Raw genomic sequence first — 14,051 nt, forward strand, 5'->3', positions numbered from 1 at the left:
AGCTTGTCTCCTCGAGGGGAAACCAAAACAACCCCAGGACCAGAACCATTTAACATCTTAGAGCCATCAAAGAACATGGTCCAATGCTCTGAGTGGACTTGAGTCAGCTGTTGTTGCTCAATCCACTCGGCAAGGAAATCTGCTATAGCCTGGGACTTAATGGCTTTCTTTGCCTCGAATTTGATATCAAGGGGAAGGAGTTCAATCGCCCATTTAGCCACTCGACCAGTTGCATCTCTGTTGTGCAGAATTTCTGACAATGGTGCGTCGCTGACGACTGTAATGTCATGATCAGAGAAATAATGAGCAACCTTCTTCATGGTCATGTAGATCCCATATACGAGCTTCTGATAATGAGGATATCTTTGCTTCGATGGGGTTAAAACTTCAGAGAGATAATACACTGGGCGCTGAACTTTGAAGGCTTTCCCTTCTTCTTCCCGCTCGACCGTAAGTACTGTACTGACGACTTGTCCTGTGGCTGCAATATAAAGCAACAGAGGCTCTTTGCTGATTGGAGCAGCAAGCACCGGCTGGGTGGAGAGCAGAGTTTTTAACTCGGCAAACGCTGCATCAGCTTCTGGAGTCCACTCGAACTTGTCTGACTTCTTCATCAGTCGGTAAAGGGGCAACGCCTTTTCACCGAGGCAAGAGATGAATCGACTTAATGCGGCCAAGAATCCAGTAAGCTTCTGGACGTCGTGCACACGCACAGGGCGTTTCATTCGGAGTATGGTGCCAACTTTTTCTGGGTTAGCATCGATTCCTCGTTCGGAAACGAGAAAACCGAGTAACTTTCCGCCAGGTACTCCGAATGTGCACTTTGAAGGATTGAGCTTGATATTATACCTCCTGAGATTGGCAAATGTTTCAGCTAAGTCAGTCAACAGGTCGGAACCCTTTCGCGACTTGACCACGATATCATCCATGTATGCTTCCACATTCCGACTGATTTGAGTGAGTAAACACTTTTGAATCATTCTCATGAACGTGGCTCCGGCATTCTTGAGGCCGAATGGCATGGTGATATAGCAGAAGCACCCGAATGGGGTGATGAAAGCTGTTTTGATTTCGTCGGGCCCATACAGACGGATCTGATGATACCCGGAATAAGCGTCTAGAAAAGACAATCTCTCGCACCCTGCGGTCGAGTCGACAATTTGGTCGATGCGAGGGAGAGGAAAATGATCTTTCGGGCAGGCCCGATTTATATGTTTGAAATCAATGCACATACGAAGGGAATTGTCCTTTTTGGGAACCATGACGACATTGGCGAGCCACTCGGAGTGGTATATCTCTCGGATGAACTCTTCTGCAAGGAGTCGAGCCACCTCTTTGCCAATGGATTTCTTCTTCTGAACGGCGGACCGTCAAAGATGTTCCTTAACAGGTTTTGCTTTTGAATCGACTCTCAGGCGATGCTCAGCCAGTCCCCTGGGAACACCCGGCATGTCAGCTGGCTTCCATGCGAAGATGTCCCAGTTCTCATGGAGGAACTGGATGAGTGCTTCTTCCTATTTAGAGTCGAGTGTTGTGGAAATATGGGTCGGAGCTGCATTGGGGTCAGTCGGGTGGATGTGAACTGGCTTCGTCTCACCGGACGACTGAAATGCTGACTCTGTGGAGGGCTTCTTGGCCCGCAGTAAATCACTCGGATCTGCATTCTTCTTGTATCCCTCTAGCTCTACCATTGTTATCTGGTCATCCGCAATCTTTGAGCCTTTCTGGAAACACTCTTCTGCTTTCTTCCGGTTGCCAGTGACGGTGATCACGCCTTTGGGGCCAGGCATCTTTAACTTGAGGTACACGTAACATGGTCGAGCCATGAAGCGGGCGTAGGCTGGTCTTCCCAAGATAGCGTGGTAGGCGCTCCGGAAATCCACGACTTCAAATGTCAGATTCTCTTTGCGGAAATGCTTCGAGTCGCCGAACACCACATCCAGAGCTATTTGGCCGAGTGACTCAGCCTTCTTTCCTGGGATGACTCCGTGAAAACTCATGTTGCTGGAACTGAGCCTGGACATCGGAATGCCCATTCCCTTGAGCGTCTCTGCATACAGTATATTCAACCCGCTGCCGCCATCCATCAATACCTTCGTCAGTTGAGTGCCTTTGACGACCGGGTCGACCACTAGCGCTTGCCTCCCAGGGGTGGCAATATGAGTAGGATGGTCAGACTGGTCGAAAGTAATGAGAGTTTGCGACCATCTCAGATAGTTTGGTGTCGCCGGGGCGACCATATTGACCTCACGGTTGATCACTTTCAGTCGACTTTTGCTCTCTACATCAGCAAAAATCATCAGAGTGGAGTTGACATGAGGGTACTCTCCATCACTGTCCTCCTTGTCCTCAGCCTTGTCCAACTCCTTCTCTTTGTCTTTCGGCTGTTTCCCTTGAAACTGCTGGATTAAGAGCCGGCACTGGCGAGTGGTATGCTTTGGGTAGATGAAGTTACCCTCTTCGTCTTTCTTCGTGTGGATATGACAGGGCAGATCCATCACATCATTACCTTTCTTATCTTTTACCTTCTTGGGGTTCCAAGATCCTTTGGGCTTCCCTTTGAATTTGCCCTGTGTCACGGCCAGAGCCTCTCTAGGAGCTGCTGGCTCGGCCTTCCGCTTTTGCTTCCGACTGGAGTTTTCTTTATCCGACTGACTCGGCTTGTACTTGCCGCTCTGGAGTCGGTCCTCTTCTTCGCCGTTGGCGTACTTGGTGGCTATTTCCATCATCCGACTCAGGGTCATATCTCCAGTTCGACCAAACTTCAGGCTCAACTCTCTATTCTTGACGCCATCCTTGAAGGCGCAAACCGCTTGATGGTCTGACACATTCTCTACAGTATGATGCAAAGTGATCCACCTCTGGATGTAATCCCTCAGTGTTTCACTCGACTTTTGTACACAAACTTGTAGCTCAGTCAATCCGGCAGGTCGCTTGCAAGTTCCCACAAACGTCCTGACAAACACTCGAGAAAGATCTTCCCAGGTGTAAATGCTGCTGGGAGCTAACTGATTCAACCACGCCCTGGCCGAACCCTCTAGCATAAGTGGCAAATGCTTCATGGCCATCTCATCATTACCGTGCAGGCTATTTGGTTGGTTGGCTTCAACATGCAGTCATCAGTGCCCTCTGCCTCGTCGTTGTTTTCGGCTTCGTCTGCGAGGCCATCGTCGAACCTCCACGCACGGCCACCAGCACCGTCTGGCTTGTCACAGTCTCCAGCCTCATCTGCAACGTCGACAACGAACCCCGCGGAACAAGTCCCCAGCCGCTCGACTGAGGATTAAGGACCTTATCATCTCTGATCATTTTACAATTTAGTTCTCAAATTAACTGTGCAATTGCTTCACAGTCCCTTTTCTGTTCGAACCCAGGTTCACTTGGATGGGACTAAAGCACACTTGAATGACCATCCACTCGAACGAGTCGCACGCACGCTCAGACGAATTTACTCGGATGGTTAACAAACCACTACGGCAGTCGGACAAAGACGTTTTGGTCCAGCAAGCCACTTGCACTCCCAGCGGGTGTCTATGGGTGTTATTCACACAAACCATTTCAAGCACACATCAAATTTCCTCCAGAAATTATTTCATTGGCTTGTGCCATTGTTTACACAAGTTACGCGATCACTCACCGGCCCTATGCGCCAACTTCATCGCTGCTCGCACTCGGTCACCATACCGGTCCCAGCGCACCACAACACCGACCTTGTCTCTCTGTTGACTTCAAACACATCCAGCCAACCCCTCTGTGGAATTCTCTCCATCCTATCAATGATATAGACCTCGTCGGGCATGAGACAGATAAGTCCCTTTCATAATTAAACTTCACACTTCCCCCTTTTGCGAGTTTGCCTCTTTCGAGCATCACTCGGAAGCTTCTCCTCATCTTTACCCAAGTCCGACTCGATGAATTGCAAATCATCCATTCAAAACTATATTTCTCATATTCCGACATGTTCGTTGTCGAAGCCTGTAGTATGCTCGGGGGCTACGCCGCACTCGGGGGCTGCATCTCATTTGGAATGACACTCTCCTGAGTGGTCGAGTACATCATCACCAGTCAGATCCTTCACTCCAACAAGTGCATTCAATCCGCCACTTTGACAAGTTTTATAATCACCCAGACGCTCTGCACGCCATCTTCATTCCTACTCAGACTCAGTTATCACGCTGGTCTTGTTGCGTCGCAACCACACTACACCAAACTCATCGCTACATCATTTTCGAAAGCATCAGGCTAATTCCTTCGAAGACCATTTCAGCCACTTGGTTGGACATGCAATCTGTCACTCGACCAGCCCGTGCATCACCACTTGGCTGGACACGTAGTCCTTCACTCGGCCACTTCGCGCATTGCCACTCAGTTGTGCACATCATGACTAGGTCGCCCCGCACGTCGCCACTCGGTTGGGCACGTCTTCACCACTCGGTCGCCCCACGCATTTCCACTCAGTTATGCACGTCTTCATCATTCGGACACCTCGCACATCATCACTCGGTCGCCCCGCGTGTCGCCACTCAGTTGGGCAAGTCTTCACCACTCGGCCACTCCGCTCGTCGCCACTCTGTTGTGCACGTCTTCACCACTCAGCCTCCCCGCGTGTCGTCACTCGGTTGTACACATCATTGCCCCTCGGCCGCCTCGCGCGTCACCATCAGTTGAACATGTCTTCACCTCTACACCCCCAGCACAGGAACGACTAAGTTACTCATATGATCAAACCTCATATCACATTCTATAGCAAGCTTACCTCTTTCGAGCATCACTCGAGGGCTACGCACACCCGTTTACCATGCAGCCCTCAAGGGTTATGCCCATTCAATCAACCAATTGATCACATCAGGAATATCTTTCTGACCATACTTGCTTGGTCTGCCGAAAATCTTTAAGGGTAGTACTGTCCACTCGGACGATCGCCCAAATCATTACCTAAAGTCATCTTCAAGACTGCCAAAGGGTGAAAACAACGCTCCTCTACGGATACACTTGGCCCTATCCTAGGCTCCAAGACGTTAGTTTCACAAACTTGGACTCAGAGATGGCATGTGCTGGTTTTCCCCTGGGATAATGAGTGGCCTCTCTTTGGGGAGTCAGTCCACACACTAGCCTCGTCATTCGGGCTTCATGGCACGTCCATGTCTGACCACTAGTCTATCTCCTCCGGGAGACATACAAGTGCCACCAAGTTTTTCCTTGTAGTCAACATGCCCCGATCAGTCGGGAAGCACGTCCACTCGGATAAATACCCCTTTCATGCAAAAGGGTAAAAATGAAGCGACGTCGCTGAATCATACAGGTGACCTTACTCGTCGAATGTCGTTCGTACAACCACCTCGCTACGCATCCATCCGATTGATTCAATTCCAGACAAAGATATTTATCGTGCCAACTGCATAGAGGTTTACCGAGAGACTTAAACCCTCTGCCAGACTCATCTAGTCCGACAGAGGCTCGGGGACTACACCCAGTGGGTGCACTCAGCGTGCCCCCACTAGAAGAGAACTCAGAAAGAAACATTTTGCTCGATGCAAACCCAGCTCCAGAATTACTCGACCTCTGAGTCAGAGAAGAACAAGTTCAATCAGTACCAGCTAAGAAGAGTTTTAGTTCTCTCATACCCCCGCCGACTACCCGCAGTTGACGGCGGTCTCGGGGACTACACCCAGTGGGTGTACTCAGCGTGCCCCCACTGGAGTAATCTCCACTCGGTACGGCCTGACCAGTCCGAGTGATGAACAACAACAAAAAGACAGGCTCTAAGACTCCCGCTGACTGCTCGCAGTCGACGGTAGTCTCGGGGACTACACTCAGTGGGTGCACTCAGCGTGCCCCCACTGGAATGGTATCCACTCAGAATGGTCCGCCCGGCCCGAGTGACAGCCAAACAACAAAAAAAGACACGTTCTAGGCGTGAAGAAATTCCGAGTAATCAGTTACTCGATGCAGGACCAGCTCTAAATCACTCAAAAAATTGCTATAAGGCGAGTTTAAGCCTCCTCCGTGGACCTGTTTTGAGCCTTCTTCTAAGACTCAAAGCATGAAACTCATAAGTTTGGATCTAGAGAAGACTTGTATTGACATTCCTCCGGGATAAGAATGGCATCTCACTGAGAGAGCAGTCCATGCGTCGATCTTGTTGCCTGGATTTAATGACACATCCATACTCTGATCACAAGTTAACCTCTTCCGAGAGATGATCGAATGTCACCAAGTTGCTCCTCGCGGGCACTTACCCCAGATCAGTCGTAAGCGCAGTGCCGGAATCCATTGAGATTTTGTTCAAACCTTGGTTGTCCGAAAGTACGATGACAGGTACCGAGTATTTCCGTAATCACTCGGGCCAAGTTGTGTCTTTCACAAACTCATTCTGCAAAATCACAATCGATTCGGGGGCTAATGTTGGGGATACACATAACAGGTAGGCCCACGAAGGGTCGAAATATCATAAAGCATGGGGTCCACACAACACGTGGGTCCAGATAAATTTCATACAGACATACTGTCCACTCGGACAAGCAGCATACTATCCACTCGACCAAGCAGTATACCATCCACTCGACCAAGTAGTATACCATCCACTCGACCGCATGACTCACTCAGATATACGAAGACCAGTAGGCAACAAAGCAGTCGGCATCATTCTCATGGTGAGGGCTTGGTAGTGGGCTGACATTATGGCATTCATGCCCCACTTTGTAACATAGGAGGTGAGGGGGTGGCGCACTCTATATAAGCCACCCCCCGCCACTAGACTTGGGGGCTTTTTTCTTCCACCTCTCTCTCTTTTCGCCATTAGTCTCAGGACTTAGCTCAGGCATGGGATCCGTTCCCTTCTCTCATACATTGTAATCTCCGGATACATATACAGATAAAACAAAGCCTCTCCGGAGCACGAGACGTAGGGTTGTTATCTCCACCGTGAGAGGCCCGAACTCGTTAAAACCACCGTGTCACCCATTTGCATCTCGATAGATCATGCTCCTTTATCCTACCCCTCTCTTATTGTCGGAATCGTTACCACGATAGTTGGCGCCCCACGGTGGGCGCCAACTGTCGTGGTTCTAAGTCTGACAGTAGAATGGGGGGTAGGTATGGAGAGGCAAGATCCTAGCTATGGAGTAGTTGTAAACACGAGTGTTTAGCCAGTTCAGGCCCTTCTCGGAGGAAGTAACAGCCCTACGTCTCGAAGCCCGGAGGCGGTCGACTAATTTCTGTGTATATGAGTTACAGGGGTGCGAACCCCTCTACCAGTGGAGGGGGGTGGCTTATATAGAGGACGCCAAGACCCCAGCCAGCCCACGTTAGTACAGGGTTAAAGTACATTAAGGTCTGGTGTTACTGGTAACGCTCTACATAAAGTGCCATCATGACCATTAAGACTACTTAATTACAGACCGTTTGGATGCAGAGTAGATCCTGAACTTCTGATGGTCGAGTGAGTCTTCATGGTCGAGTGTCTTCTAGCCGGTCGAGTGGAGCCTCTCTTGGTCGACTGGAAGGTAGCTTCGTCTAAGGATGTCCTTGGGCATGGTATCCTAGATAGGTCCATGACCCTACCCTAGGTACATAACATCATCAGCCTCCTGCCCCGAGCCCCCTCTCGAAAGCGATACCGCAACCTCCAGAGAAGACCAAGCGGCGGGAGAAGGGGGATCCGAGCCCACCTGCATCGGGCCCCCTCCCAAAGGTAAGACCGCCACCATTGAGGCCTCGTCCAGCACTCATGGAATGGAGGACACAGGGACCACCTGCCCCAAGTCCCCAATAGAAGGCTGAACCGCCCCTCCAACACCTGCACCTCGGCAGAAGAGGAGAAAACCAAGGAAGTGGCCACGTGCCCACGCACCTCCTCCTCTCCCCTGACCAAGATCGTCGAAGCCCGAGGAACGGGACTCACAGCATCCTCAAAAAACAAAGCAGGTAGCGCAAGCTCTATAGCCTCATCCGAATCCACCCGATCACTCCACAACCTCGGTGGTGCAGATGCAGGCTCGAAAGCCCCAAATCTCAAAGTCGTCGAAGGCATCGATGATGGTGGAACTGCCCCATCCTCGTAGACCCGGACCCCGGTCCCTTGGACAACTGTCGTCCTGTATCAACGACCGAAGTCTCCTTTGCTCCTGCGCTATCATCACCCTCGTGCATATTGACGTCAGTCCCGTTAGCCCCCTCGGCCAACAGGGTCTCGTCCTGAAACTCAATCAGCGGGTCAAAAACCTTTCCACGATAAGTCCACTTGACGACCTCAGGCACATACTCAATATCCAAAATACTAACCAGAATACGAGCAATCTCGTGAGCTCTGGTGAAAGCCATATCCACATGCTCAGGCTTCCCCAGCATGATTCCCAAGCTAGCCACAACCCTAGCATCCTGCATCAGCTTGGAAGGGGCCCCGGAAAAACGCAACCACGCCTGAGTAAGTGGCTTGCCCTGAGGCTCCACCTGCTTCCACTCATGAAACTCAAGGATGCAATCGGTGCCCAGCACTTTGCACATCCCAAAACTTAGGAGCCTCTGCAGATCCTCCACCGAAGGAAACTCAACCCGAAACATCTTATCCGCGATACTGACAAGCTCCCACTGAAAGTCTCCAGGGGCCAACTCCCGGAGCCTCTGCGCCATCTGAGTCTCGGAGACCTCTCCTCTGGTCACCTTAACAATCCCAGTAGTCATGCTCTGGGCCTCATCAGGAACCTCCCTCTCATTAGGAGATTCAAAGAACGTGAGTTCAGCACAATACACTCCGTACATCATGAGAGATGGTGCCTGATCTCGCAGAAGTGGGCAATCCCCCGAATCATGAGCTGGCTTACCACAAGTGTCACATAACACAGCTATGCACTCAGCAATAAAATGACCCTTGTCACCACATCGATAGCACAACATTTTCTCTTTCTTGCGCGCCCACTTGGACGCCCTATCAGCATCAACCCTGTCCGGCATCTCCACGGACACATCACCCATAGTCTCATCCTCTGGAACCTGAACACTAGCAAGAGCCGTCACAACCTCCATAGCCTGACCGGTCAACACCGGCTCCTCGGTACTCCCGCCAGCGGTCGTCTGCTCTACCACCACGGTGGGCGGAGGTGTTGTCGTGGGCGGTACCGACCACCACGACCACGATGACCGCCACGATGGCCGCGGAAACCACCCCGCTGCCGATGACCTGGGCCAGATGCCCCCTCGACAAAACCACCGATAGGACCCAAGAACGGCCTCTCCGTTGATCCGTCGCTCTGCCAAGCATATCCACGACCTCCACCCGTGGACGAGGAACCCCGGTGCCGCCCAGCTCCATAGAAATTATAACCGTCATCCCCCCATTGACCCCTGGGAGTAGCTGAAGCACCACCAACGCCATTGCATATTCATGCATGTGACAGAACCAACCATTTCAGTCATGAATAATTGATATAGAGATACAGGAATAAAAATCCCAAGAAGTGTATCAGATCTTGGTGGCAGCAACAATTCTTCAAGTCTCAGAAGAAATTCTCCTAGCAAGCGTGGAGCAACATGATGTCAGCATACATGCCTATAAGCACACCGTTGGCGATGACACTGTATGCCTTCTCTGTCAGCGGACTACACGCAATCTGAAGTCAGATACTCCTTAAGCATAGTCGCAAGAAGGCAAAATAGACAAACTCCCATAGGAGCATGTAACATCCATGCATTTGTATTGCGTACGATGATGAATTAAAATACAGAGTTCCCATATTTGTTTCCGCGTTTGTCATGTGCCACATATCTCCATTAGACTTTGTTTTCTTAAAGTTGGGCACACACAAACAAGTTACGTTTAACTTCTACATGGCAAAATGTACCAATATATATCATTGTTCTTTTCATGCTCAAAGGCATCAATATGCGGTTTGTTTTTGTATCTTCTTCTTAGTTGCTAATTTTAACCGTGTATGTGCTCTATGTTTGCATTAATTTTGTTGAAAGATGCCCTCTTGATTTATGAGGACACCAATGGATGTCTGCCATTGTCTGCAAGATTACTCCCAGTGATCCACGCACAGTAGCGTCATTGTTGGACGCCGGTTAGTGTCTAAAACTGCTTGCCTTCCTGGACTTTGCATGTTGACAGAAATGTTTAATTAAATTAATTCTAGCATTTTACTTTTATGAACTTTGTCATGTAATCGGAGAGGATGTGTTTAGAGCAATATAATATGATATGATGAAACCGAAGGAGGTGCACAAATACACAACCATTGAGGTATTTACAGAAGCTTGAAGCAATATTTTATATTTGTACCATACCGATCGGAGAATAGGATTATCTTTTCCTTTTTATGGGAAAATGAAGGAATAAGAAAAGAAGCTAATATAACATAGTTTGCTATCTGTACACCAATGCCTCTTCTCTTTTCTAATAGAAAGTACACAAGATTTTTATTTATTTATTCTATGAGGCTCTCTCATAATATATCTAAAGTAAATTAATTGTTTAAATGTCGTAGAGATTGGTCAGAATAGGTATCAGGTGAACAAACAATAAACAAAATTTACTTTCAATGTTGTGAAGGCATTGTATACCATGATCATTCGTCATAAAATAATATATGTTCTTATCTAAGAGAAAAATATGAGTATACAATATTTCCCATTATGTTATTTGAAGTTTTACATTTAGTTTTATGATAAGACATGCATATTAAACCCATATGGTAATAAGACAAGGCAGAACTTGAATATGTGATGCATTATTTGGGACTTCTAAATTTCCTTATTCCTGGTAAATTAAATATCATCTCAAACAATGCATCACATATTTTAGATAGCTCCATATTTTATAGTATATGACAACTTGCAATAGCAGCATACGCAACTAGCCCGTGTGAATGCACGGGTTGGCGACTAGTGTTTATAATTTTGTGGTAATTTCTATCTTATTTTCATTTTTTGGTGAGCCGGTTAACAACTAGATTCTATGAATCAAAAAGAACCTATAGCAAGTTACCGTTGGGGCAAAACCCATGAGTCCTGTCTCCAGATGGCTGGCACAACTATACTTGGGTTAGGTGGGGATATATTGGACGGTGCACGTGTGCATGTTTTTTGTGATAGATACATAACATATTCATGCATGTGATAGATCCAACCATTTCATTCATGAATAATTGATAGAAAGATACATGAATATGAATCCCAAGAAGCGCTCAGATCTAGGTGGTAGCAACAATTCCTCAAGCCTCAAAAGTAATTCTCCTAGCAAGCGTGGAGCAACGGGATGTCCGCGTAGGGGCCGTTGAGCACCCCATTGGCGATGACACTGTATGCCTTCTCCGTCATGTGAACCTGGTCCCAGTTGGCGAACCTGGACGGGTCGCGGCAAACCTTCGCGTTCTGGTCACACCTATGGCCGGTCCCGTAGGGCCCGTTGCCACCACAGCATGCCACCAGAGGGCTATCGATGCCATTCCTATGGGGATTCCTGACAAACTCCATGAAGGCACCGTAGTAGTCTGCGTAGATAATCTTCACGCCGGGGTTCCTGGACTTGAGTCGGCCGACTTCCTGCTTCAACAACTGGTTGTGCCTCCGAGAGAAGGCGTTGAACCACGCGAGGCAGCGGAACTGGTCGTAGTCCGCAGATGTATTGCTCCTGTGAGTACTAAGGTAGGCTGGCACGCACCCGATGGGGAAGTTCCCCGGGACAATGATCGTCTTTGCGCCGAGGTTGATCACCTTCTGCACGCCGGCTCCTATGCTGGCGATAACATCGGGCATGTACTGCAGGGGTGTGTTTCTGTCCTTGCTGCGCTTAGGATCGAAGAACCAGAAGTTGTAGTCATTGCCGCCGATCTCACCAAAGATGACCAGGGACTCACTCAGGAGCCTCTTTGTCGCAGCTGATCACAGCAAAAAAGAAAGGAATTAGTTGACCAAGAACACATGCAGGTGCATGGTGCATGCAGAAATGTCGCGTAATTAAAATATCATGAGCTGACCCCAAGGTACTATGTTTTTGCATGCATTACGTACCATCTCCTGGAGCAATCCGTGTGAGCACTTTGTTGAAAGAAGCGAGCTGATCCTGGAGGCTCCATGGAAACGGTACACTCAAGTTATCCTTGGACTTGAAGTAGTTCGGGTTCAGCGCCATGGCGCCGAACACGGCAAAGTTGGCACCAGTGGGGAACTGCCCCGTCTTCTCCTCGGGCAAGCTCGGCGGCAGCAGCGGCAGGCCCAACGCTTGCGCTGATAAAACATCACGCACCAAATTTAGCACGCGTACAAAATTGTACTGTTAGAACACACATGCTTGCACATGTACATACCATAGAAGTCGATGATGAGACGCCCGTCAGAGGCGCGGCCCGTGGGATGGTGGAAGTAGGTCTCTCCATAAGGAAGCACCGAGGGTGGACTCGGTGGTCTGTTGCGGATGGTGTATGCGAAATTGCCGGTGTCAATGATGGAGTCGCCAAAGGAGAAGATACGCTTGAAGCAGCCGCACGACCCTAGATTAGCGTTGAGCAGCAGGACAACAAAGACGAAGAGGACGGCCAAGGAAATGGAGCAGTGGCCATTGGAACTCCCCATCTTATCTAGCTATGCAGGAGAAAAGAGAGACGTAACTTATCTGGTTGCAAATAGAAGTGTTCCCTTCATCCCCATTTATAGTAGAACGTTATGCCGTCGAATTGTGTATATCAAGCTGTCTATCAATTTAATTAATGATATTTTTTAGCAGTGTTTATTTTACTACCCCACAATTCTTTCCCTACAATTATATGTTTGGTGAATTGTGAAGGTATTGCTAAAATTGACTTCTATCCAAATCCAGTCTTTCTGAAAGATAAAGATTGGATTTCTATGGAATTAATTCATGCACTATATATGGGCCCATCTGATTTTCAGTCAGTTCCCTATTGACTTAAATTATTTAGACTTTCAGTCAGTTCCCTATCCACCGTCTGACTGGGATCCAAAGGCCCACCTGCCGAAAGGCCCATGGGCCTTCTTCTTCCTCTACTTAACATACACTTCTTTTCCGACAAAACTATATACTGAAACTAAAAAAAAATAGAGAATAACTTTTGTATTGAAATAAAAAAATAAAGAAAATGAAAAAACTTCAAAGTAATGATGACAAAAACTTGAACAGAAATTGCACATTTTCACAATATGTAAGAATAAGTCTATAATAGTGTAATTCTCAGAAAATATTATAATTTGCAGACATGTTAGATAATACTTGCATTTATCTTTGGAGATTAATCGCCTCATCTCATAATTATGGTGCCATCTTGCGTGCACGTACTCACACGAACACGTTGAAGATGAATTATGTTACATATTGATATCGCATTTGTGCACATACTACAGATACATGCATGGTCACACATGACACGCATGTACTAACCCACATGAGCACACACACGACACCTGTGTACAAAAGCAAACATGCGCACACACATATATACGACATACACGCGTGCGTCACACACACATAAACCCACACACTCACATATACAGAAAAAGAAAGAAAAAAAGAAAAAAAACGTCTAAGAAGAAAGAAGAAAAAGACTAAAAGCAAACACACATGAAAAGGATAAACGAAGGAAATTCATTGAACTAGAAAAATATCACGCGCCTCTAATATAGCAAAAGGGACAATTTATATGTGCATGCATGATATATAGTCATCATGTAAAACGTGTTTGGTGTTGTATGTTTTTTGGACGATGCATGAGAGGATTGTGGAATTGTTTTAATGTTCAACTTATTAGATGAGCATATTATGAGAGAACCAAGAAATAACAACGAAGTATATTATGAAAGATTTGTTTTTTTTTTGCGGATAATTTGGTTGTTTTCAGAGGTGAGAACCAACCAATGGATGGATGATTAGCAGGGTAGTGTAGCTCCGCCCATCAAGGATCAAACCCCAGGTTTGAGCTTTGATATTTCATTATTGCATATTATTCTTTCAGTTGGAGCCGACGTTTTCATCGATTGTGAGGCGTCCGTGGTGATTTTGTCAATCTTCAAGCTCCAAATTCCTACCCGCTCTTCAGTTG

At 47.8% G+C, this 14,051-nt stretch overlaps 1 protein-coding gene across 1 annotated transcript; it reads right to left on the reverse strand.

Annotated features, from left to right (window-relative positions):
• Window positions 1-11,113: 11,113 nt before the first annotated feature.
• On the reverse strand, window positions 11,114-12,600 carry LOC119340931 (GDSL esterase/lipase At1g28600-like). The gene is made up of 3 exons (XM_037612828.1): window positions 12,306-12,600; window positions 12,010-12,225; window positions 11,114-11,876 (listed from the first exon to the last, which is right to left on the reverse strand). The coding sequence occupies exons 1-3, from the start codon at window positions 12,568-12,570 to the stop codon at window positions 11,233-11,235; spliced, it is 1,125 nt and encodes a 374-aa protein (XP_037468725.1). The 5' UTR covers window positions 12,571-12,600; the 3' UTR covers window positions 11,114-11,232.
• Between the last annotated feature and the right edge of the window lie 1,451 nt (window positions 12,601-14,051).

The sequence above is a fragment of the Triticum dicoccoides genome, chromosome 7B (genome assembly GCF_002162155.2).
Source record: "Triticum dicoccoides isolate Atlit2015 ecotype Zavitan chromosome 7B, WEW_v2.0, whole genome shotgun sequence".
Lineage (NCBI taxonomy): Eukaryota > Viridiplantae > Streptophyta > Magnoliopsida > Poales > Poaceae > Triticum > Triticum dicoccoides.